General features: G+C 51.0%; 1 protein-coding gene across 1 annotated transcript in view; it reads right to left on the bottom strand.

The window, feature by feature from the left end:
- The window catches only part of LOC104345923 (tyrosine-protein phosphatase non-receptor type 11), a 55419-nt gene that overhangs the window by 4029 nt on the left and 25257 nt on the right, over positions 1–26133 (bottom strand). Inside the window, exons 2-12 of the mRNA XM_086475970.1 lie at positions 18711–18833; positions 8314–8508; positions 5424–5616; positions 5196–5315; positions 4774–4887; positions 4249–4345; positions 3569–3648; positions 2724–2879; positions 1658–1789; positions 1230–1384; positions 778–845 (exon numbers count right to left, since the gene is read on the bottom strand). Coding sequence (XP_086332096.1) covers positions 778–845; positions 1230–1384; positions 1658–1789; positions 2724–2879; positions 3569–3648; positions 4249–4345; positions 4774–4887; positions 5196–5315; positions 5424–5616; positions 8314–8508; positions 18711–18833 — 1433 coding nt within the window. The remainder of the gene's footprint in view (positions 1–777; positions 846–1229; positions 1385–1657; positions 1790–2723; positions 2880–3568; positions 3649–4248; positions 4346–4773; positions 4888–5195; positions 5316–5423; positions 5617–8313; positions 8509–18710; positions 18834–26133) is intronic.

Raw genomic sequence — 26133 nt, 5'->3', positions numbered from 1 at the left:
CCCCAGAATATTGTGAAAGGATTCGGTGCGTCTCTGTGCGTAGGAGACTTTTTATTGTTATTTTTTATTTTTTATTCCTGCCAGAGCACCTTGGACTGAGGATGGCTGAGGCAGGGCTGACTTGCTTGGAGCAAGGAGAAGGGAATTAGGTCTGTTCTGTGGCAACTTCCTACAGATCCAGACTCACCGCCCTTGCACAGTTTATGAAATAGATACAACCATTGCTGAAGAGGGTCCACCTGCCCCCAGGCTCCTGGACCAGACCCAGAGAGTTCCATAACAGCTCTAGAATTTCAGGTAAGGGTGACAGCCCTTCTACACAAGAGAGTTTGGGGGACTTATTTCTAAAAGGGCTACTGGAGTTACACCCTCACTGAACCTGTTTCCCCCCACCCCCTCCTCAGTAAAAGAGGGTCGTCCAGGAGACCTGGAAATCCTGGCCCCATTGATTCCAGCCAGAAGACACTCCCGTGCTGTGCTGCTGAAACCTTCTCCCTTACTAGAGGGCTGTCCATGTGCACACCCATTTGGAGAGGGTTCACATTTCGTTATGACAGAGCTCCGTTTCTTGGCTCCCAGAGAAACAGGGAGCTGGGCACCGTACAAAAGCCCTTCTCACCCTGCCTTCAGGCTGAGCCTATGTCCACTGTTTCCTGGACAAGTCAAACTCACTGCTTGGAGATCTTGTACCCACTGCTTGCCCAAGAGCAGGGTTATCCCCTAACTGGTCAGAACAAGGCAAATGGTGACAGCCACGAGAGAGACAGCGAGACGTACCTTGCCTGTGAATAATATCCACTAGAATATCTATCACTATGATGGTGCCTGTGCGTCCTATTCCAGCACTAGAAAGAGAAAAGAAAAAAATCATTGCAGGAAGAAACATTCCCCGGAATTAATCAGCTCAGCTCCCACACTCATCTGCATGCCTGGTCTATCCTGGGCAGGTTTGGCAGGGCTGCTGCAAGCCAAGCCCATCCAAATGCTGACCCTTAGGAGACCGGAGTCTAGCAGGGTGCATCAGAGCTGCCAACTCCAGATCAGGCCAGCTCTTCCCTGTGCTGTCACCAGTGAGGTTCTGGAGGAGGGCTATATTTTCACACTTATATCCCAATTGCCCACCATCAGCTCATGGGATGACCCAGCTGCCGGTGTAATGAAAGAGAAGAGAGATATTTTCATTCCCTATCCTCGCTGCAGCGCCCTGCTGACAACCCACTGGTCCATACCTGCAGTGCACTATGATCGGCCCCGTGTCCGGAATGCTTCGCTGTGCCCGATTCACTTGGTCCAGAAAGCTCAGAACCCCTCCTGGTTCATTGGGCACCCCGTGGTCCGGCCAGCTAAAATACTGATAGTGCTTCACCAGCCTCGGGCGCTCATCCTGCAAGCAGCAGAGACCCACCACCCAGTCAGAAAACCCCTCCTACTAGGAGGCTTCTCCTTCCTTTCTTTTTATCATCCTTCCCTTCTTTTTATCAAAGCTGAGGCAAAGCGGCCCAGAACTTAAGCAGTGGGACCGTTAAGTAAAAAAAACCAACCAAACCCACCAACTCAGCCCAACCCAACCCAAAGAGAAAAGCCACAGCTTGCCCCCTGGGGGTTCCAGCACCAGCCCGTTCCCAGCACAGCGGGCAGACGGCAGCAGAGGACTCACCCTGTCAATCCGCAAGATCTCCAGCTCCCGAAGGTAGTAGCCCTGGGCCTCCCGCTCGCTCACGTTTCGCACGCAGATGCACCCGTACTCCTTGCTGCAACTCTTGTCTGGCCAGTAACGGAAGCATTTGTTCTGCAGCAACATCAGAGAGTCCTTAGTCGAGACTGAGGAGCTGGCGGATGAACCCCTGAACACCTTGCTCAGGGATGCTGCGGGTGTGGAGCCCCAGCGTAAAAGGAGAGTTATATACACAGAGCATTTCCTTTGAACTGGGACGTACTGGAAAGGGCCATTCCTATACGAAGGACGTGATCCCTAGGGGGAAATCTCCCTCCTCAGCTAGCCCCAGCCTCAGGTAGGCACTGCTTTGCCAAAGGCACACAGCACCTGAGCTGTTGGTCTGGTTGTTGCTTAACTCCCGAGCCAAATCTCCATCCCAAGGGGGTACACAGTCTGCCTACAGCCCTCCTGTCCTCCAGCCCATCCCCTCTTTGCTATAGCAACTCCGCCAATACAAAAGAAGCTTTGTGAGTAGAACTATTTTTATCTCAACCCGGCACTAGGTCGCTGCAAGCACAGCCTCCCCCTCACTCCTGAGCCAAACTGACAAGTGCCAATCATAATCCTCTCTTTTATAGGGAAGGCTGTTGTGGTAAATGGCTTTGCATGGAATTTCACTGTATTCCTTGGATCCTACCGACCCAGCTCTTATCGAAACACATACAGGCAGTACACAGCGAGGTTGTGTGACTACTTTTGTCCCTCACACAGCTTGCGCCACCCTCCTGCCGCTTTCCAGCTTGCTGCAACAACGCTTTCTCCCTCCGCCACCTGCAATTCCCCAAAGCCTTGAAGCAAAGTCATATGAGGGACACCCCATTAACATTTATTATGGGACTGGGAAGAGCAACGTGGTCTGTTTTCTTTCAGGAAGAAGAGCTAAAGCAACACTAGAGGACAGAGGAGAAATGAAACGAAAACTAGCCAGGGACAACTTAACTAAACACTATTAGTACTAGCAGCAGGTAACTCTCAGGCTTGGGGACAGCACCCTACAAGTGCTCACCCTGCCCCGCTCCACCTCCTTGGTTGTCATGACAATGACGTGACTGTTCTCTTGATACACCATGGCCCAGAAGTCATTCACTGTCGTCTGCAGGCAGCCCTGGGTGGCTATATAGATCTTGCAGTGCTCTGAGTTCCTTCCATCTTCAGGGATGCTCTAAGGAGCAAAGGAGAGGGGGGAAAAAGAAAAGAAAAAAAACCCCAACAATGCTGGAGCAATTGCTTTAGCAGCAAAGTCAGCCATGCACGATTCCTGAGCTAGCTGATTTTCCTCTCCTCATCAGCCCTGCAGACAACAAACCGCTCTCACCAGCAGCTTCAACACTCACCAGCAAAATTGTCTGCCCGCCTCCAGGGACCTTTAGAGTGCCACAATGCACGTTACTGTGCAACAGACTCTTACCATCAGGCAGCTGCAGAAGTTGCAGGTGGATGTGGCTGGAATGAAGCCACCTTGAAGGTTTCCCAAAGGCTGATGCTTAAGTGCCAGAGCTGCATTGCTGGAAATACAGCTTCCAGCAGCTCTTAGCTTACAGATGACCATTATAATTTGACCTCAGAGATAATGTTCAATGAAAAAGAGTCTGGGTCAGTCCCCTAGGACCCCCTGAACAGGTAAGGAGGGGATTGAGACAAACTCTTAGATAGGGGCAAATAGGACATGGTAGAATGATGAGATACCTTGGGATACAGTAGAAAAATTCTACTGTGGCCTGGACCCAGTGAAAGATACTGGTCCTGACAGGCCATTCCCTCTAGACTTACACCATTACTGCACTTAGCCACCAGAAACATAGCACTGGGCTGAAGACAGCCCCCACAGGGTGTCTTCCCTTTCCCAAGTACCTTGATATAGTTGGCATTGATGTAGTCGGACCCAGGCACGCTCTCATCTACGTCTCGGAGTGCCACCCGTGTGGTATCAACTGAAGGAGGAGAAGAGAGTCAGAATGAACACAGGAGTGAGTCACACACACAGAGGCACAGAGGAGCTTTGCTGCAGGGCAGTCACAGTGGCTCCCAGCAAGGACACCCCCCCCCCCCAAGGCTCTTACTATGAACTCACATGGGTAACTACTGCAAAAGAGGGTGTAAAATGCTCTCCTAACGACACGTAGCAGTACTGCACTCTGCCTGGCTCACAGCTACCTTGCCAATCTAGTAACTTGGATGGACATTAGTGATACGGAGTGTTGCAGGCTAACCCGAGCTCAAGTTTTCCAGTATTTCCTTCGGAGCCTCCAGCTCCGGCACCACGTGACTTCTGAACCACACTTGAGCTCAGAAGCATATTCAGACTCCCAGCACAAATTGAGGAGCACAATCTACCAGTTTCCCCATGCAAAAGGGAAGGACCAGGTTAGAAAGGGGCTGGAGAACGCCATGCACTAACTCCCCTAGGACAGCATACACCTCTTTCCAACTCAGCTAGGATCAGAAAGCCCTGCAGGATTAACTAGCCTCAGAGAAGGCTGCAGGAATTGTGGTGAAAAAACCCAAACCAGTGTTCGGTTTCGGCCCCTTACAGGGAAGGATGTTCTTGTAGCGATTCTTAGCCTTGTTCTCTGGTCGCTGTCCCTCCTTCCTGGGGTAGAGGAGCTTGCACTCTTGCTGCTGCAGCATCTACGGAGCGGAGTACAAAAGAACAAACTGTTCTGGGCAGACAAGGGGAGTCAGAGGCAAAGGAAGGGCTCTTTCGACTAGCTGCTTGGCTTCCTAATACTGAGAAGAGCAGAGGGAGTGCTGGCAGGAAGGGAAAGGGAGCCAAGAAGCAGCTTGATGAGAGAGTTAATGGGGGGAGAAGGCACAAATCCCTGCAGGGAACAAGAGGCACGCAGTTCTAGGGTGAGAAAGGAGAAACTGCTTCAGACATGAGAAAAAGCAAATTAAAAAAGGACCAGGAAGTAACTCAGCTGAACACAGAAAAGAGGGAAAGGAGAAAGAGTGTGGAGAAGAGGTCCCCAGAGCTGGAAAACCATGACACTCCCATGCAAACACGATATTCTTCATCCTCAAGCAAAAGTGGGACAGAGCACAGGGGCATCCTGTACCTCAAACTCTTCCCAGAACCCTTGCTTGGCCTTCTCGCTGTGATCTGCCATTTTGTTCAGCTCCTTCACTCTGTTCTCAATGTTGGCTGCATTGATGCGCGTGGCGTTGAACGGCTGAAAGGCAGATGAAGACAGAATAGAAGTTGCTTTTAATAACAGAAAGACAGAAAACTTTAAAAAAAAAAAAAAAAAGGCAGTTCCCAACTCCCTGAGGGTATCAGCAGGTGATGAGTCCATTCCTGAGACCTTGAGTCCAGGGCCAGGGACCTCTCTGGCAAGCGGGAGCCTGGACAAGCACGACAAGTAGCCACTGGGATGTTCTCGGGGCAGGGAGTTCCCAAAGAGCAGGGGCAGACCTGTGCACTCCCCCAAGAGTTTGGGCAAGCCCAGAACCAACAAGGACGTGCTCGAGCCGCTATTACCTGCTTCAGATGAACCACAGCTCCAGATTTCTCCACCATGGGGTTTTTCTTATAGTGCTCCACCAGGTCTGTGAGCGTGTCGAACCTCTCTCCTCCCCCCACGTCGTACTTCCCATCCGGCTGCAGGAGGAGACGGCAAAACCACAGCGAGACTCGAACGCACAGCTCCCAGCTGGGTCACCCACCCAGCACCCATCGCAGGGGCAGCGGGGACAGCCCCTTTCCCACCTGGTAGTGGATCATCACGTGGGTCACGTGTGGTTTTCGGTCCCCAGTCTCCATCTTATCCTCATTTGTCAGCACCGACAATACAAAGTCTCCTGGTTTGCTCTGGCTCTCTCGCACCAGAAAGCTACCGGGTTTCCCCTTCTCCGTCAGAAGCTTCTCTGCCTCCTTGCCAGTGAGGTGCCCATGGTACCACCTAGGGAGCAGCAACGGAGAGCAAGGTCAGCTCAGCAGCGCACAGAGCGTTGCCTTTAGACAAGAGCTGCACTCACTGCCGGGGACGGTCTTCGTGGGGAAACCCACTTCTAGGCTCCCAGTCCCACTGCCCGAACCCACTGACATGACAGAAGCTTGAGCTATTTTAGGAACAGCCCCCAGTGACTTTCCTCCGACACTTCGCCATGTCACATCAATACCTTCGCCTGAGGCTGGAAGTGTCAGGACTTTGCTCAGTCCTCCACCCAAATGTGAAATGGCATCAGTGTATTAAACGGCCACGTGATGTATGACAAGCACTGTCATCTAGGGGTAGGGCTCCGATGAAGCTCTGAGGAACGCGATTCTGGCAGTTGTTACTTGAAGGCGGCTACATTTTCCTTTGGTTTTTTTTTCAATATGGAAGAAAAAGAACGCTTGGAGTCAGCAGGCTGTAGTCAGACAGTACCAGACACGAGCACACGCAACACCGACCAGGAACGAGATGCTTTGACGCAGTTTGGGAACGACTTTCAGAAGGGTCCTCCTAGCTGTAGCCACTGCTGCCCCCCTCCCAGGTCACTAACCTCAGCTCAGGTCTGGCTGCGGGAGAACAGAAGCGCCCTGGAGTGGCAAAACCGGGTTCTCCACCGCGCCCAGGAGGCTTCTCCCCGTCCAGCCCTGCCTGCAGCCGCGTGTCTGGCCAGCGGCGATGACAGCAGCGTCCAGAGCTTTGCGCTCAGCTCTTCCCAAGCCTCGCTGCCGGGCCGTGAGTTGCTCCACCTCTCCGTCTGCGTACATCTCGCACGCACGTGCCGCTGTTTCTCCATCTAATCTCTCATAATCCTTTCTCTCGGTCTGCTGACACGCTTACACCGCGGCCCCAGTGAAACGCAGGCCATCTTTGAACTGGCTCGGTCAGAAGCCTGCAGCAGCCTCGCCACAACGCCTTGGGGTTAAGCACACAACCACCTGCCCGTTCCTGAGCTCATCCTCGGCAGCTCCCCTGGACTTTGCCGCACGGCAAGGCGGCGTGTCTCACCCACCCGCGCGGCAGCTACCCGGGCTAGCGCTCTGCTACAGCCTTCCATAAATACAAATAACACTTTGGAACGAAGCAGAGCTGCTTCTTGCCTCGGAGCCTTCGATTCCCACACGCCATCAACACTCAGCAGTGGCTCTGGGCAGATGCCACAGGTCCCACTTTGAAGACGCTGGCTCCTGGCCCACCAGCCAAGCTGCCAGGAATTTAAGAGAGGCTCAAAATAACCTCCCAGGGGCGATGCAATGGCATCACGTCATGTCTCAGCAACTTTGTCCCAGAGGACAAAGTTTATGGAACAGCAGTCAGTGACGCTGGGCCTCTCGAGTCCCCACTCGGCACGCTGCAAAGACAGCCACCTCAAGCCCCACTTGCTCTAAGGAGCAAGACTCCTTCCCGCAGGCTTGAGAAGGCTTTAGGATCAGGGGGCTGCACAAGAGGTGCTGCTGCAGAGGGCAGAACGGCCCACCTCTGCCGAGGTACCTCAGTGCCTGCTTACAGCACTGCTGCTGTAAGGCCCAGGTCTTGGAAACGCTGCTACCCTGAAGCATCCCGCTATATCCCGACACCATCGTCATTTTGTATATTTGGAGGACTCGGACCTTTTTTCCCCTCCCTTCTCCCTGATGCCACCCGATGCGCGGTCTGGAGCAGAAAGAAAAACTTTCACGGAGCTTCCTTGCCAAGCCAGACTTTCCTTGGCGGGAGAAGAGGGGGAAACCCAGCTCAAGGGGGGTTTCCACTTTTCCAGAGCTTCTACTAACATGAGCGGCTGCCCGGCTGCTTTTCCCACTGCAACCTGGAATGAGCAAAGAAACCTCCCTGGCAACAAGGGAGCACATGAGCTGGAGGGACTTCCCAGCACTCACATGACAGCGTGGAGGGGAGCGCCTCTGCTCCATTTCAGGAACCGAGACCAGTCACAGCTTCGCCTCACCCCGGCTGCTAAAGTTAGAGTAACCAGGAGCCTGCCCAGGCATCGCCAGCCGCCTGACTAGGCATTCCCCTTCCCAACCCACCGTGTCAGCCGCTGCATATGACACTGGGGAAACTGAGTGGGAGGAAAAGGGAAAAAAGGGGTCACTGGAGTGTCACAGATGAAGAGGAGGAAAGAAGGTCACTAACTGGCTGGTGGAAACATCTTGAAACAGCCCGAGGCAAGCCGCTTCTCGCAGCGAGTCGGCCATCGCCATCCCTGCAAGACAGCGCGCTGCTGCTAGGACGAACAGTGGTGACAGACTGAGATGGGATGGGGGAATTCTTTTTACAGGGCATTTCTACCCAGCGTTCTGCAGACAAGACACTTGCAGGTGTCTTGTTTCTTTTAAAACACAAAGCTGCCTGACTCCTAGGATACTTGCAGGACCATTTGCAGATAGACTCATACTGCTCAGTCTGGACGGGGCTCTGAGCGACCTCACCTAGCTGAAGATGTCCCTGCTCACTGCAGGGGGGTGTTGGACTAGATGACCCTTAAAAGTCCCTTCATATGTCCCAGAAACGTGCAGCTTTTGGGTCGCGAAAGCTAAATCACACCCAAACACGCTCTGTTTCGGGCTCCTTTCCAAACCCAGGCCAGGTGCAGCTGTCCAGTCTGAGCCATCCAGAAGACAGCATCACCACCACCGGGAGAGGCTGTTGGAGAGCGTGACTTACCTCTCCGAGGTCGGGTCCTGGCAGTTGAGAGGGTACTTCAGCTCGATGACATTGCTGTTCTTCTCCCGCAGCAGCCCCTGCTGCTCGGTGTAGTACTGCACCAGCTCTGCAAGGGTGGCAAACTTCTCACCTCCGTACAGGTCATAGTAATCCCCTGTGTTCTGGATCTTAATGTGCGTCACCTCATCGTTTCTTCTGGGGAAGGAAGGCAAAGAAGACTGTGAGAAAGGAAACCCAGCACCGGCCTTCGGAGTCCAGCTGCCTCCTGAACACCACCCTAAGCTGCACCTTGTGCTCCCCGTTCACTCAGGTGCTGCTCATGCCGGCCACGCTTCTACAGGAGGGGAAGGGATGGATGCTCCTTGGCCAAGGCTGCTCAGCCAAGAACTGACTCTGTACCACACCAGCTCCCAGCCCGCTCTGCTTCCCAGACAACCTCATACAGAGGGGATGAGTAATTCCTCCTCTGCCATCCCTTCTGCTCCCTACACTACTTACTCTCTCAGCTGGATGAGGCTCTGACCTCACTCTGATTTACAGTGAACAGCTTTCTATGTATAGGGGTACGCACTATCATCTAATCAGCTTCAAAAACAGGAAAAAACCCCACCCAAAGCAATATATTGCCTGATATTTGCAAACCCTGTAAACTGTAGTGAAAAGGTTAATGCTTTCCCCTCTCCAGTGGTGCCCTCTGGGCTCAAGCAAATATGGCTGGCTGCCTTTATCAGCCTGTTCCAAGAGCCCCCTCAACCTGGCAACCAGCCTCCTTCCTCAGAAGGCCACACTAACCTCCGAGAGGCAGGTTAAGTGCATTTCAAATGCACTTAGCAGCAGCTCCCCCTGAGCCAGGGAGACACGGCTGGAAACCCGTTGCTTGATGGACAAGCTGGGTCAGAGAGGGATTCATAAATCCGGGCAAATTTCTCGTTCCTTACCGTGCTGAGCTGCTCCCAGCCTCTCTCAATTTGTTGCCAAAGCAACCGTGACAGCGAGATGCAGGGGACTCAAGGTGGTACAAGCAGCGTACGGGGTCAGATAGAAAAGCCATTCCACAAAGTGGGGAATTAGAAAAGCTACAGTGGTTTGTGCATGAGGTTAAGTGGAAGGAAGAGCTGGACGGTGGCGGGGGTTCCGGGGCTCTCAGGAGTGGTGCTGCCCCCCTTTCTGCTCTCTTTCTGCAGCAGGGTACAGCCCCCTGTAGCAATGCAGTGAAAGACCAGGTGTCTGGATGGCACTGGATGCCTAGTCCCAGCTCCACAAAATCACCATTTTCCCTGGGCTGTAGGCACTGTCTACCTCAGAGCGTGGACCCCACCTCTGGATTTCAGAGAGAGGTTAAGATCTGGCCCTCAAACGCAAACGGTGCCAAAAGGCTCCGTCTGCCTTGGGGGATTCCGGCGCAGCTGCAGGAGCACAGCCCGGCTGTCAGCTGGATGTGGACACCGGGAGGCGTGCCAGCCTCGCTTCACCCCACTTGTCACTCGTGAAGGTTCCTGGTATCAGGCTAAGCCTGCACAGGGTTTACAGCGGCGCCGTTTTATTTGGATACCTCTGTGCACGTTCCTCTAGCCCAGACAAGCGCTTGGAGCGGCACCAAGGTGGCCGAGTTCTCCTCCGGCAGCAGGGATCCAGCTGCTTTTTCATCCTGCCTCGCACGTGCAAGATGGACACCTGGCTCCTCAGGTAAGGGGAGAAACGACCTCCTCCCTGGCACCTCCTCTCGAATACTACATCGAACTATGCACCGCAAGGTCGAATGCAAGTCCCCCTGGGAGGACTCTGTTGACTTTACAACAGCTCCCTCTCCCAAAAGGCCTGACAGGAGAGGACATCGAATCCCACGAACCCGGAGCTGTGCACCTGCAGGACTGGGGGATGACTGGTGAAGGGCACACAGAGCACTGGGAGAAGTACAGCAGCCTCTCACAGCGACGGGATGGTCACTGCCACCCCTGGGATGCACTCGTGCTGCCCAGAGGCGTGGCTGCCTTTAATCGAACTTCTGCCACGGGTTTTGCCATTTCCACAGATCTTGGGGCTTTGAACAGCCACAACTTTTGGCACGTGAGGGGCTTGTGACGTGCGCGGGCAGATTAAATGCTGACTGTCCCATGAGATGTGTTAGAGCACACAGCAGCAGCAGCTCAGCAGCAAGACGAGGCCAAGCTGGAACTTGGCAAGGAGATCTCTGTGAGCAAAGCCTCGAAGGGCCCACAGAAACATTAACAGCAGCGTGCTAGCACAGCCACCGCGTGCCCCTCCTCCAGGCCTGCCTTCGTTAGAGGCATGACTTATGATTAAACAACACCCTTAGCCACATTCAAGCCACAATCACCACGTGTCATGCAGTTCTCCCTAAAACACTGCCCTGACAGATGGCCCATTTACTCCAGCCCAGTTGCTAAAGAGGACTTGAGTCAACGTAGAATCAGCAATTCCAGTTTGTGCTCACACAGCCCTTCTTGGATGCTTTGTCTGGCATGGAGGCGACTTCCAGTCAGCGCCAATTCAGTGGCAACAACCAAATGAGCGTGAACAGAGACAGTATCCACAGTGTTACCATCATCCCACGTTAACAGCACAACAAAACCAGCAGAAGACTGACAAACACGTCTGAGGTGTGAAAATCCGCATCTGGATCCTGAACAGTCATGCTACACCTTGACAACAACGGCTCGGAGACAGAACCCAACCATCTGTAACACAGGGAACCGATGAGTGGCACTCCTGGGTAGGGAGACACGGTTAACTCTTCCTGGTACATCTGGTAAGTGCAGTTCTGACCTGGCCTCCCACGCCAACTCCAGCTGTCCTCCCGGGCAGAGATTTCAAAGTTTGGCAATATTTGCATCGAGGGTATGAGCAGAACGCACTAGATGGAAATGAAAACTAGCTGTGAAATTCAGATCCCAGCCAGCTCCGAGAGGAGTTGGCACTTGAAACGCTTCTGCCATTCACACCAGCAGCTGGACGTGAAGAGCCTTTGTGCAGCACAGAAGGCAGCAGACCAAACCGTTTTTTTTTGCCACTTGGCCTGAGGCTCAAAAGCTCCCTTCTCTCCACAGCTCCATCCCCACATCCCAACCCTGTCACAGACCTACAAAGGCTCAGTTCACAGATCCAACCCCCACCCCCAAGGCCTCTGAGCACTTCAGGGATGAAAAGCAGAGAGATAATCAGGGTCATTTATCCCACCAGCCCTCAAGGTCATGCTAAACACAAAGGGCATTGATCGATCCCCACTTCCTTCCCATTTTCTTCTCTGAAAGCTTGCGTCACCTCTGCAGCTCCAAACTGGGCAGCAGAACTGGACTGCACAGTAGCAGCACCCATTAAACCATGCCCTCGACATGCTGGCTGGTGAAATAAAGCACAAAGGAGATGCCCAGAGTACTCAGCTGCCCTGTGCTGGAGGGCACGGCTACTTCTGACTAACACACGGAGAGCTCTCACACAGGGAATGCAGCACTGTTTAATAGCAGATGGCAGCTTTTTTGGCAGCTTCAGAGTCAGCAGTCAGACAAGTGAGAGTTGCCTCCATTCCAAGCTAAGCTTCTTTACAGTATCAGCACAACTCCTTAGCTAGATACCCAGGAGGGCTTCCTGATCCAAAATATTCCAGCTTGTGAAATCTGTGTCCATACTGCAGCGACCACCAGCATAGATGCAGTCTGCTCTTCACAACAGAGCACAGTCAACAAGAAGAGAATGCACAAAATACCCAGACAGACCCTTTTTTGTAACTGAAGCCAAGAGAACCACTTTAAATGTCAGAAATACCTTTGCCAGTTGCATCCCCGAAAGTCCTTTTTGCTCATGTGCTTTTCCTGCCTCTGTCAGACAGAGAAAGCCTAGAACTTCTCATCATGCATGTACGACCCCTCTGACAAGCTGCAAAAGGCAACACAAAAAAACCCCAAAGACTCTCTATGGAAAAAAAGTGTGTCCCACAGGGTTTAGAAACTTCACTGAACGGTTGGCTTTCAAATAAACGAGAGCTTGGGCTTTCGGAGGAAACTCACTATCCACCAACACAACACAACCGAACCAACTGACATTTGCATGCAATTTCACTTCAGCCACGTGAATTCTAGAGATCAGGTATGGGTTTCGAATTCTTCATATCCGATTCCTAGGAAGAAGCAATTCAGCTGACTGCCTGAGCCCTACTGCTCACTTAAGGCACTAGGAGCTCCAGAAGGTGCATAAGGACCGAGGACATCCAACTCCTCGGTGAACTCACACATCGGCACTGTTTTCCTATGGGGCATTTATGCTCTTTTGCATTCCTGAAGGTGCTTCCCGCTCCAAAGAGACACAGCCTTTTGCCCTGGGAGGGGATGTGAAGCGTGGACCATTTGCCAACCATCTGCCATCGAAAGGAGGCTTTCAAGGCGCTTCTCTGCCTTGCCAAACTTGTAAATAGCAGCAAACACGAGCACAAGTAAGCTGAAGGTATCCATCCATTAGTAATACATCTCTAACTGATCGATCTCCTTCCAAAATAATTTCAGGCCACTCCAGGATAAGAGACATTGTTGTCAGAGGAGAACATGCTTTCTTAAGGGAAGGGTCTTGTGACAGATGCACTTAGCCAAGATTTGATGATCTGACGTTCAGTACCTTCTCAGAGGCTCTCAAGGCGACTCAGGGCCCATCACTGGTTTCCTTGCTGTAACGTGGAGTCAGTGCTTCCCTTAGTTGGCTGGCCTACCTTGGAAGAAGCAGAATCATGCCCACCTCTCACTGGATATTTGTGAGGGGTAGGCCTGGATAACAGGCCCTTCGTAATGCTGGTAGGTGCTATTATGATGAGACACAAGCACAACTATTTTAGAAAAGAGCCTCTTTCAAGCTCCCTTCCATCCTTCTCCAGGTCCAACCTTCCTCCTGGGCTGCAACTGTATTGTCTGCAGGCAGCAACTCAACCCATGTAACACACCTGCAGTATGGATTTACTCCTTTTCACAGAGAACATATTCTACAGGATAAAATCCTCCTTGATTGTATGTCTTAATCCAGAGTGCATTTGTACATACCTTTTGGGAACAAAAAAGAATGTCCAGTTACACACAGGAATGCTCAGCGGAAGAGTTAATAGGGAAACCACTCTGGGAGACTGTAGCTCTAATGAGTTTGTACCCAGAAACACTTTGTACTGTATCCCATGAACGAGGATATGATCTGTTCCCATAAACCGTGACTCAATTACCAAATTAACAGGGTCTCTGACGGATGGTTCTTAACTGTCTTCGCATTTGCATTACTGTCGTGGCCACAGGCCAAGCACCACTTAGGCAAACTTTCAACACGCCTTTTCCTTTTGTTCAAGCTATTTACCCAGACCCGGCCAAATCTGTAAGAAGCTGTTCACTTTCTTCAGAAGTGATTATAAATACTTGGTCTTCTGAAAACACGCTCTGGCAGATCCAGACAAGCACCCAAGGCTGGAAACACGGGGCATTGCCTGTGTGGCCTCCCGTATTTCTCCCCCGACAGTCTTCACTTCCAAAAGGAGGTCTGTTTCGTTAAGAATCGCGATTAAAATTTGGAAGGCTCAATATGCAAAGCAAACCCAGTACCAGGGCCTTCTAGGAAATGAGATGTGACAGCGCACAAGGCAGGCAAGGAAGCGTTTGTAACAGCCACTCGTCACAAACAAACTCTACTTGCATCCTCCAAAACTACCCACTAACTAGCAGGCTCTGCTCCTTCCATCCTGAACAGCTTCCACAGCTCTCCTGCAAGCCCCCCTCCGGTTTACAGCCCCTTCCAGGCCCAGAAGCTGAGGCATTCCTCCAAACAGTCCCCATTCAGGTTTCGTGAGCTGCTCTAGAGAAAGCATAAAGTGTTGGTGCGCTGTCGTTACCGTCGGCAAACACTAGCACTCACAACCTGCAGGAGCCCACCCCTGCAGCGAGGAATATCACCCACATTACGTGACCCACTGATACGGACCTGTCTTACTGTCTGGGTTGAGGCACCGCTGAAATACCTGCGAAGAGCAGGGCTGCAGCAACTGCACAGGACAAAACGAGGCAGCGGGTATTACTACAGCCTTACTCAAAATGACTCCGTCACCATTACACTCCAGCTGCAGCTGCCAGACCACGTTCCTCCCTGTTGATGTGCTCCTCGTATTTGCTGAAGTGCCCAGAGAATAAGATGAGCCGATAAATCCGAATTCAGCATCTGTTGCTGACGTACCACCAGCACACCAAACAAAGACTTCTCAGAAACGCAGCCCTGTTGGCACCAGGCTACGGCCACTACTCCCTGATCCTCCAGGTGGAACAAGCTCTTGGAACTTATCTGCAGAAACGTCCCAAGAAGGAGCATGTTTCAGAAGGGGAAGGGCTGATGAAAGGAGCCAGGTTTGGCAGATTACAACCTGCCAGAGGTTTAGACTCAGAGCTGAGGATTTTCTTTTGAAGAGTTTTTTCCTGTTATTTTAAGACCAGGACAAACATCATCCATTCATTAACTGTATAATGGCCTCTCTATATGGCTCGCCTCTTTAAGGAAAAAAGAGCTGGAAAAAAAAGCCCAGTGAAGACTTGTTGCTGTAATGGTAGAGGCTGAAAGTGTGCACAGAGAGAAGGAAAGAAAGAAAGAAAGGGAAAGCAGCCACAGAGTTTCATGGAAACCTTCTCATAACTTCTGCAATATTATTTCCTAGCCTCTCTTCAGGGACACATATCTGGATACACACCAGCACACGGTCACTTGGTGTGTGGTCTGGTCAGCCAAAACTCCATTGCCTGCCTTCTTTTCAGCCCACATCCTCTCTATAATTAAAAGGAGCTGCATTTTCCCTCAGTGGCTTTCAAAAACCCCTTGAAGAAGCTGAAGGGGGGTTGAAAGAAGGAGGAAGAGGTTTTGATTGTGTTTCCTAAAGGTACTTTCTCCTACTGACACCTCTATTTTATGTACTTTTTCAAAGATATCTGTACTGTTTCCTTTGAAAATCTTTTCTTTCTCAGAAAGGGGAAAAAAAAAAAATAAATATATATATATGGACCTGTCCAGTTCAGATGAAAAAAAAAGCTCTGTCAAGATACAATTCTAGGTGAGAGTAACAACACGCTGTTCCATCTGTGCGTGTGTAATTTAACAGGGAAAGGGGAAAAAACACAGCGGGAAGACATCCACCCAAGTTTTCAGCTTTCACAGCACATAAAGCTACTCATTCTGTACTCTATTAGGTGTCACAGCTCTAATTCCCAAGAACATTTATGCACACGTTTTGGGGCCATCCTCAGTGGGAAAAGAGCTTACTGCTCAGACGAAGTGTAAGCAAAACTGGTCTACCTAACCAGTGACCATGTCCAAGCAAATTTTCCATGCCTGAGACTATAGGACGAGCCTTGCATCAAGACATGGACCAGAGATGAGATGAGCCAGGAAGGAGCGAGGACTTGCAGGTAAAATTATTCAATGAAAGAATTCTTTCCTTGTCTTCTGTTTGTGATGCCTCAAAACTCGGCACAATGCCACTAAGCTTGTGTGTCACGTTTAATGTGCTTTCTTGGTATGTGTCACAGCTTTGGGTTACTCAGAACTGTGAGAGTTGGTCAGACTTTCCACTGAGTTACAATCTGTCAGTGGGTTGTGGTGATATTGTTCAAGACGATGATATTAAGGCAGGCTGTATTGCTCTGCTCTTAACCTGCATCTCATTACTGCAGGGCGCCCTTCATGCATTAAGGGCACTAATTGGCTTGATCTTACGGCCACAGCAATACTGTTATTAAACATTTACTGCTAGACAAAGGTCTCCCTGCAGTAGGAAGTGGTCCAAACCCCCCCGATAATCTGACACTCCCTTCCTCCACCCTTTCTGCTACAGAGAAAGCAGAAAGGGGTAAAGAAATAGCAGCAATAATCAAACTGCTCTGGGACTTCACGGGCAGCCGTAGCTGTTCCACAGGAGGCCAAGCTTCCATCCACTCAGTTTTACACGAGCCACAGCTAGAAGGTGGCAGGCAGGGGACCAGCACACGTGGAAGGCAGCAAACCACAACAGCAGAAACACACGTGGCCTTTGGCCGAGGCACAGGGACAGAGCGAAGGGAAGAAAACGAAGCAAACTTGTGGACTGCCTCCACAGCACAAGGCACGAGCGCAGTCATGCAGGCGGGGGAACCGGGTCTCCCGGCAAAGCAATTTACCCTCCTATTTCGGGGTAATTATGCTGCTGCCTGGGCATCTTTCCACATCAGGACACTGTTGCACAGCCATAACCTGCATCTGCTTGCACACTGCCTGGCTAAGCAGGTGCTGTCAGTACTTCACTTTACGAGCAGACAACACCCTGACTCACAAAATTACATGAAAAGAGACACTAAGCTCACATGAAGATAACCCTCTGTTTTACACGTATTCTCCTGCTGTCATAGCTTGCTCAAGGCAGCTCTCTGTGACTGAGTTTATTTTCCACTCTAATTAGAAGCACTTCCTGCCTCTCTCATTAACTCACAGCCACTTCTGATCACAAGATTACCGGGGAGCTAGTGAAGTCAGATCCCAACACTCCCCACCCAAGCCAATGCACTGGAAAAGCTGGACGTGTTCCCTTCCGCAGCACGAGAAGCTGTGGTTGGTCTGAGCCATCTGAGAAGCAAAGGGGTCGGACTGCTGGGATGCATTCCCAACACAAAAGGCAGCATTTTGGAAAAAAAAAAAAAAAAAGATAAATAAGGCAGCTACAAACCCTCCCTCTTGCCAAGCTAAGAAATGCCTTGGCAGAGAGGGGTGCAGGTCTCTGGTGACAATTGCAAGGGTCGGGGGGAAGAACTAAGGCTGAGAAGGGTTTCATCTGAGTGGTTAAGGCAACAAGGAGAGGGTAGAGTATCTCTGGAGCCAGACAGCAGCTCCCACAGCACCTGGCTGGGTGGGGAAGAGGTGCACGGGGAGGGACCGGGGCTCAAGCTGTGCTGGGGTTGTGTTCATGTCCTGTCAGATGTCAGTGCCCTGCCATGTGTCCCTTCTGTCCTTTGCATAAGCTTCTCTAAACACAGTGTTGGCCACAGGATTTATAATCTCACTAGTTTCCTAAACAAAATCAGGGTTGTTTGAACGAAACAGAAGACACCACCCAAAAAAAAAAAAAGGGAAGGGAAGGGAGAGAAGAAGGGAAGGGAAGGGAGAGAAGAAGGGAAGGGAAGGGAGAGAAGAAGGGAAGGGAAGGGAGAGAAGAAGGGAAGGGAAGGGAGAGAAGAAGGGAAGGGAAGGGAGAGAAGAAGGGAAGGGAAGGGAGAGAAGAAGGGAAGGGAAGGGAGAGAAGAAGGGAAGGGAAGGGAGAGAAGAAGGGAAGGGAAGGGAGAGAAGAAGGGAAGGGAAGGGAGAGAAGAAGGGAAGGGAAGGGAGAGAAGAAGGGAAGGGAAGGGAGAGAAGAAGGGAAGGGAAGGGAGAGAAGAAGGGAAGGGAAGGGAGAGAAGAAGGGAAGGGAAGGGAGAGAAGAAGGGAAGGGAAGGGAGAGAAGAAGGGAAGGGAAGGGAGAGAAGAAGGGAAGGGAAGGGAGAGAAGAAGGGAAGGGAAGGGAGAGAAGAAGGGAAAGGAGATCCTTGTTACAAGTGCCTGGAGAAACCTTTGCTGAGCTATTTCCCTGCAAGGCACCAGCTGGATGGCACTCACGGAAGGTTCATGCCTTGAACCCACAACCCGCTCCTTTTATCTCAGGGACTCACTGGGTCAACGTTACGCTGTCTTTGTTTCTCTTTAGTTCACCTTCAGAGCGTTCAACCCAGTGCATCTGCTCCACCGCATCGTAAGGGGCTACGTTCACAAAAACCATCGGCAAAACTGCAGCTTTCCTCCCTGCGATTGCCACGTTGTGTCCCAAAGAACACAAGAGCATTTAAAGGTGATGCACATGATACTCTCTGGGAACACAGCCACTGTCAGGCTGGACAGCAAGCTCACTCCCTTACAGAGGTGCTCCTGGGATCCCTTACAGACACAAGAAAAAACAAGTCTCTCCCAAAGGCAGCCACGTTAAGTTCCTTTGAAATTGGAGATGATTCATTGATTGAACATACTCTCCCCAGAAAATAAGCGGGCTCGTTATCTTCCCTCCTTTGGCAACCACGGCTCTGGAAACACATGCCACAAGCACAGAGCCAACCCTGGCAGGACAGGGGCACGTGCAACCCACAGGAATGAACAAACTGGCAGGGGGAAGTAGCGCGTGGCTTTTAGCAGAGCCTCTGCAGTGACGGGGAGAGTTCAGTGACGGGGAGAGTTCAGTGACCCTTTTACTTCAAGTGGCACCACAACGAGGTCAGCTCTGGGCAGCACCTCTCCCCTTGCACATCCATTAATCAGAGCAGGGTGTGCTGGAGAGCTCGAGGCAGCCCCTTCCCTCCACTCCTCGCCTGCTGCTGTCTGCTTACCTGACAGAGAGGGTGAAATCTCCCGGGTTGCTTTTACTGGGTCGAGCCAGAAAGCTGCCATGGACACCCCTGGTCAGGAGCAGCTTCTCTGCCTCAATTCCGCTGATGTTGGGATGAAACCACCTGCAAAGTACAAACGTGACATGTGAAACGGCAATTCGCCTGAGCCTGCCCTGCCTGCCTTCCCTGCCGCCCAAGGGGCGGACACTTAACCTTGCACAGAGCCCCAGTCCTACCTAGCAGCTCACCCGCCTTCCTCCCCACCACGTCACAGTAACAGCTTTCGTTCCGAAAACCCCTCCATTCGGATGGAGAAAGCCTTCTCGGACACCCATCGAGAGAGGTCTCTTTCCCAAAGGACTTTGTCCTCCTCTCCCTCCGATCAGGCAAAAGCAAGAGCCCTGCAGCACAAACAGGAGATTTCCTTCTCTGGAGGAAACCACTGGCTCAGAAAATAGCTTTGATTTTTCATGCTGCAGGTCTGATCCTGGCCAGCTGCTTCCCACCTCTTACCCTCTGAGCTGTCATATCGCTGGCAAACGACCCGGGCCCATGAAAAGACCTGAGGGCACCTTTGGTATCTCTCATTTCAAGGTTGTTATGAAGAGGGGATCCTCAGAGCTGGAGAAAAGAAAGGCTTTCCTTTGAGCCTCTGCCTGGGAAGCAAAGGCACGCTCTGGTCTGCAACACGCTGCGGCAGCGACAAGCCCTCATGCTACGAGAGGATTTCTTAAGCGCTGGCGCAAACGCAACGGCAAGCGCACGTTCCAGGATCTCCCTCTTTGCCCAGTCCACGGGAGACAAGGAGCCTGCTCCAGCCTCAGCTAAGGCAGCTTAGACCCTTCAACTTCAGGGGAAGCAACTGCTTTTCAACTCCTAACCAGTCATAGCTCAAGCTGCGGTGCCGCAGCCACCTTTCCGAAGAGCACAGAGGAAAACGAGCCCAACCGCACAACCGCTGTGTCAAAAGCAAAGCTCTCCACGTGGGACCAGTGCATCACCAGGGAAGGAGCAGCCAAGGAAACGCCGCTGGAAAGCAACAGTGCCGTTGGTGTGCATGTGTAACAGGACACAGTGGAAAAGGGAAAGAGAGACAGCTCACCCGAAGGGGAAAAATGTTTCATCCCCTTCTGTGCTCCTTTAATGTAATCTTTGTATTTTAAGTGTCATCAAACCATCTACTGACCTCATTTCTGACGCTATTGGTCTCGATCTTGACGGAATCGCAAGAACTGGTGTTTCCCCAGGCTTTCATGTCTACTAAAAGCGCATACTAGACCAATGATTTCCCACGTGGCACCAGTTTTATGACTCCATGTTTCAGAAGCCACTGAAAATCCACTTTCTAAATGCCAGGCTCCTTTGAGTAATCTCACAAGTCACACAAAGAGCACCCCGAACTGAGAGTCACTCCGTTTTGAAAGTATTGCTCAGTCTTAAATCACGCTCCAGCAGATATTTCTGCATGGGACTGCTGTACTATTTTTTCATGAGCAAAGAGGAGAAGATGAGCCACAACTAACAGGGTACGATAACAAAGCTGCTTACCGAGTGTTTCTGGGCAGCACCAAGTGCAAGAGAACAGGCTGCACACTCAGAACTGCCTTCAGAGTAAAGGATGACACCGTAAGAGTTCCTGCGGACAGGTCTGCAGCCTCACTCTGAACCCAACAAGTCAAAACTGCAACGCTTCGTTTTCCAAGCAAAGTGAAATGTGGGTTCTCAAGAGGAGCCTATCTGGAAACATTTAGTAAGCAGTTTCTTGCGTACAGCTGTCTGTGGATCAGATTAGCGAACACGCTGTCCTTCCGAAGGGTTTGCAAGTTTATCTTGATCGTTACAGAGAAACGCATAACCCAGCACCTCGCTGAGGGCCTGCGTTAGGAAATACACCCAAAGACTAAACCTACAAACATAAGCACATGCACACTCATTCGAGTGTGTTTGTCTCCGAGATACACACAGAAAAGGTCAAGAAATGTCACCATCTCCTCCACAATTTGGGATTTCCTCCCTCCCACCACAAGCCAAACAGTTTTGATTAAAGATCCTTGAATTCTGGAGGAGGAGAGGTCTATTAGGGAAGGGTCATGGAAACAGATGGTAAACAGGAATCCCAGCGTTTCCAAGCCTTGTATTCCTGACATCACCAGAGTGACACCCTTTCATAAATCCACTGTCTGCGGGGCCAGCACTTAACTGTGCCACAAAACTGCTACTTGGCATAGGAATGAAAGCCTCTAATGGAGCTTAATGGAGCCCAGGGACAACTCAAAGCTGCCAAAGGCCACACAGAACGCTCCCACAGAATGCCTAATGGCAATAAAACCCGCACAATATCGCTAGCCAGAACACAGGGGGAAAAACCTAAGGAAACATCTCCAGTAAAACAGTGGGATAAGAATCCTTGTAGGGACGTACCCATAACCACGAGCATACACCGGTTCTGAGGACACCCCGGTCAGTGTGACAGCACGGTCTGCCCAGGGGTGCACCCTCCTCAAAGGCTGCTCTGACACCAGGAACCACACGGCCCCACGCCGCCCCTCGCCCCGCTATCACACAACGCTCCCAGGTAAATACTTGTTCTCCTGGGATGCCGTACCTCAGCTGGAGCCAGACCTGCGTGATGCTGAGGGCGGACAACTTTGTGTGGGTTGTCAGCGTCGGGAAAGGAGCAGAGGTGCTGAGGCTGTACATCTTCCAGCATCTGAGGCACTGGGCTCCCACAAGGAAGGAGGCAACAGGAACAAAAGGACCTTATATCCAACCTCCCTCCAAGGGGGAGGATGAGTGCTTGGGAAGACCATAACCCTCTTCCTTTTCCACCGCAGCAGCTGTTGACCACAGCCACAAAACAGAGCTGCATCAGTCCCTTTTCAGCATCTTTTTCTCAGTGAAATACTGAGAGGGGATAGCAGGGGCCACTCACAAACTCTCTGCAAGCACCCAAGGGTGGGACAGCACTGTAGAACGAGAGACAGGGAAGGAGCATATTGGGGGAAAATTTGGGGCTCTGTCAACTTTGATGTTGTCTTTGTGTCACTAAACAGAAACCTAAATGCTAAACGACCTTTCCTGTAATGACTCCCACTGCTTGGACAGGAACCAATTCATACAAGCACACACAGACAGCTTGTTATTTAGCTTGCAAGAAGCCCAAATGATGAGCTGAGGAGAAAAACTTTGCAGCCCTCACAAACAGAAGAGGGAGGAAAGCCAATTTCCAAATTCAGCAGCAAAAAAAAGAAAAAAAAAAATAAAAAAAAAAAAAAGAAAGAAAAATAAGGAAAAAAGCCCTCTGCAAGCATAGGCACCTCTCCCGTGGATTTCCAGAACAAAGAAAACCTCTTTGCACAGCTCATCTTCCGAGGGCTGCGCATGGGTGGGAACGTATTGCTTGGCACTACCGTGCTACACGCCTGTGGCACGAAAAGGGTATTTTCAAATTCAAGGTCATCTCCATTTGGGGATACCATTCCCAAAACCGAGCACTTGCTCCCCAGAGGCTTTTCTGCCCGGACTACGTGGGAATTCGCAGAAACCACGAGGTTTGTTGCGGCGCACATCCTCACCCTCTCGTGCAGCTCAGAGAGCTACAAATGACTCAACCCCCACCTCTCCCGCTCGCAGGGTATTCTGGCACACCTATTGCCAGGTCCCAGCTCACTCCCCGGTCCTGTGAGCGGGGGAATAAAAAAAAAAACAACAGCAAAACTGAACTTAAGGCTCCTTGGTTTGTGAAGGCTGCCCAGCCCTACTCGGGGTACACCAAGAGCCTGCCCGCTCTAACGCTCTCTGCCGCTTCATCCTGTGCGACAACTGCCACAGCCACTGCATAGCCCGAGGCGCTTTTATCAATACAACTTGTTTTTCTCCCAACCCCAGTAAGCTGTACTTGCAGAAAGCATCCTTAGAGCTGTTTTTCATTATGGCTTTTACTGGAGTACATTTGTTGGTAAGCAAGACCAACCCACAACAGAGCAGACAAGAAGAAAGCACCAACCCACACATCTCTCACTAAACGGCGATACTAAACCCTGCAAGCAGCCCCCGCCAGTCCCACAGACTGCAAGCTCCAGAGCTTGTGTCAGAGCAAGCACCGCTCACTTTCAGGTGAACCCTCGGCTTCGAGTCAGACCTTTTGGATTCACAGGTTGTTCATAGCAAGATCTTCAATACCCTCAGAAATAAAACAAATAAAGGATCCAAACCAGATCCCCAGCATAGGGGGAAAATAAAAATTTAAAATGTTGCATTATTAATATCACACCATTGTTTTGATGTCGAGCATTACCGTGCAGCAGGGCATTTAGGCAACCGCTCAGCTGTTAGCGCTTTCTGCAGAACTGAGTCACCCCTAAAGAATTGCTTTAAATAAGAGTGGGGATCTAACAACTTTTCATCTCTACCGCTACAAGTAAATATACACTGTCTGCTTCAGGCAATACTGCTTTCCTGCAGAGGAACGCATTTCCTTCCCATCGTTCAATCCATCTAAAAAAAAAAAAATTAAAAATAAAATCAAACTTAAATTAAAAAGCCACCCGCAAATGCCCTTCAGGAACCAAAGCTACACAGAGAAATCTATTAAAATAAACAGAGACAATGGAGAGACTTGCATGGGCGCTAAGTCCCCAACACAGACCAACAGAAAGATAGTGCTTGGGCTGCTGGGAGGGACCCTGCATGGCGGGAGGGGGCTTGGTGTAGGGTTCAGGCCAGGCTGACCAGAGCACAGCATGTACAGAAGCAGAAAGGTCCAGTAGCCACAAGAACCCCAGAAAGCTCGTCGTGAGAAACCCAGCATGACTGGATTTACCCACCAAAGGGCAAACCTTAGGTCGATGCCAGCTGCCCTTCACCCACGCACGACGATAAACTGACTGATGCAATAGCTACAGCCCCTTCCTGACCCTGTGGGTACCCAGACAAGCAACGGGGCACAGCTCCCCAGGTAAATCAGACACAAGGGGCCTCCTTGGGTGGGAGCAACATTCCAGCAGAAGCTCTGGAAAAGGAAACCTTTCTCCCTGTTAAAAACGATCAAATAATTTCTCTTTAATTACTAAAGAGTCGTCGTTTCCATACAGTATTACTCATTTCCTCCCTAACAGGAGCAGGAATGCTTTCTTCTGCTGGAACGCATCCTTGTGCCCCCGTCTTGGGATAAAAAAGAACAAATAGTTGAGCAACACCGCTACGCCCTCAGAAATCTATAAAACGAGGCATTTTTAAAAGCCTAGCTGGGAATCCCAGTATTCTAAACAGCTCCAACAAACATCCCACGGAGAAAAAGCACCATACCTGAAATGGTACTTCTGAAATGATTCGGAGGCTGCTGAGTGAGGCATTGGGGAAGCAGCATCCCGATCCACCAGCAGATGAACTCTGGAAAATGACTGTCTCGGGTATCACAGAGGGATACAGCCCCCAGCTAACGCTTACGGAGCTGTGCTGAGGCCTAAGATCCTTTAACCTATTGATAAACAACGAAGTTCCCAAGTGAGGTCCCAAAGGAGATGGAAGCAAGTTATTCAAGGTCACTACCTTTTCTTTTTCCCTTCTCTGACACAGCTCAAAGACGGTACAACATGCATCTTGCCCAGAAGAGAAAGCTGCCAAAAGTGAACACACTGGCTGCTGAGACTCATAGACCGGCAGACACGGGCTGTGTACCCCAAAATACTACATACACCAGCAGGCACAGGGTGTCTACCCCAGAATACAGCACACATGAAAGCCAGAGTCACCGCTGGAGACTTGAAAGCACTTCACGCCAGCGGGCATGTGCCCAGGGTTTCACTGCACTTATTTTGGGGCATCCCCAGAGAAGCCAGCCCCATGTGGGCATCCACTGCAGCCCCCCCCGGGTTTGAAGGTCAGTTTAGCCCAACGTCAGCAAGCGAATTTGGAGCGTTTGTAACGGTACAACTTCTTATTGTTAGGCTTGGAGAGGATCAAAGCAAATGTGGCTCAAGGGACAACGCCTACGCGCTGTGCGTGTGGTTAACACTGTTTGGTTCAACTCAAGCTCCAACCCAGCAAGCTGAGGTGGTTCAAGACACTGGAAAAGGTGGAGGAGGGGACCAACCACCACCAGACTCCCCTTCTGCTGTGCTACAGCCTCTCGACACCAGCCAGGAGCAAGGGAGAGTGTTCACAGCAGACAGTGTCGATACAGGGCAGACAGACACACCCCCCCCCCCAGCTTCCCCATCCAGAGTCACGCCACCTCCCACCGCAGGGATGGAAGGGCAGGATGAAGACCCTGCCCTTGGAGGCAGCTGAGCAAACAACCGAAGCTTCTTCCAGCAGAGAAATGAGGAGGGCGACTTGTGAGATCAGGCACAGTTTGGGGCAATGCAGTGCTTTGCAAGACTAAGTTCAGCAAACGGGGAAGAAATCTTCAGAGCCGCTTAAAGGTTCCAGACTCTTATTATCCATTTAAAGAGAACATAAAGATCCATCAGTTTGTTGGGTTTGCACACAACAGAGAAACTCCCTTCAGTGCTGAACAGCAAAGGATACGTTACCAACCGAGCTCTCACAGCATAGCTGAAGCAGAAGTGAGGCTGAGACAGTCGCAGAAGCAATTAGCTCTCTGCAAGGTTATTAATCCTTAGAGTGGGACCAGGAGGTGCAAATTCTGGGCTGACTGAATGCTGCTGTCCTGTTCCTGCAAGAAACCTCTGGGATGTTAGAGGAATGCCCATGAATTAGGATCCCGGCTTGGAGAACAGAGAAGCAGCTTTTTTATGGAGGGAGATTTACTTAGACTGGGACTCAGACCTCGCTGCCTCCAGGAACACAGCATGCTCCGCACAGCACCGTTTGCTCCCTACAGCTTGCCTGTCGTTGGGGAATATCAGGCCTACACACTCAGCAAGGATGCTTGGGTCTCTCAGCTGCCTGGCAACTTGGACAACCAGGTTACAGGAGGAGACCCAGAGCTAACAGTAAGATTTAGACACATTTGTCAAGAGGAATGCTACCTGCTGAAGAGACCAGCTCACTGGTTTCCAAGAGGAATGAAAAAGGCATTCCTCACTTGCATGTTTGGGGCTTTCTGCAGACATGATTCAGGATAAGAAGCAGCTACACCATGGCAGCTCTCCGAAGAGCAGCAGAAACTTGGTTCTGTGAGTAGGGTGTTCCTCACAGACCACCAGCTTGAGCCGAACAAGGAAGCTTGTACTGTCAGAACTTATCAGCAGACCACATGCTGCCATCAGCTCTTCAGTTTATAAACCTCCCGAGGCTGCAAAAAGGAAGAGCAGACCTTCTAGAAATCACTCAGGACCCCATGCAAAACAGAGAGCATCCAGAGCATCAGCAGGGCTAACTTCAAGTATTCCAAAAAGCGGTTAGATTTGGACTGTAGGGTTTGACATAAAAAAAAAAAGAGACAGCAGAAGCATGG

Source organism: Leptosomus discolor, chromosome 20, assembly GCF_034619465.1.
Source record: "Leptosomus discolor isolate bLepDis1 chromosome 20, bLepDis1.hap2, whole genome shotgun sequence".
NCBI classification, from domain to species: domain Eukaryota; kingdom Metazoa; phylum Chordata; class Aves; order Leptosomiformes; family Leptosomidae; genus Leptosomus; species Leptosomus discolor.
This window is presented reverse-complemented; position numbering and strand designations above follow the sequence as displayed.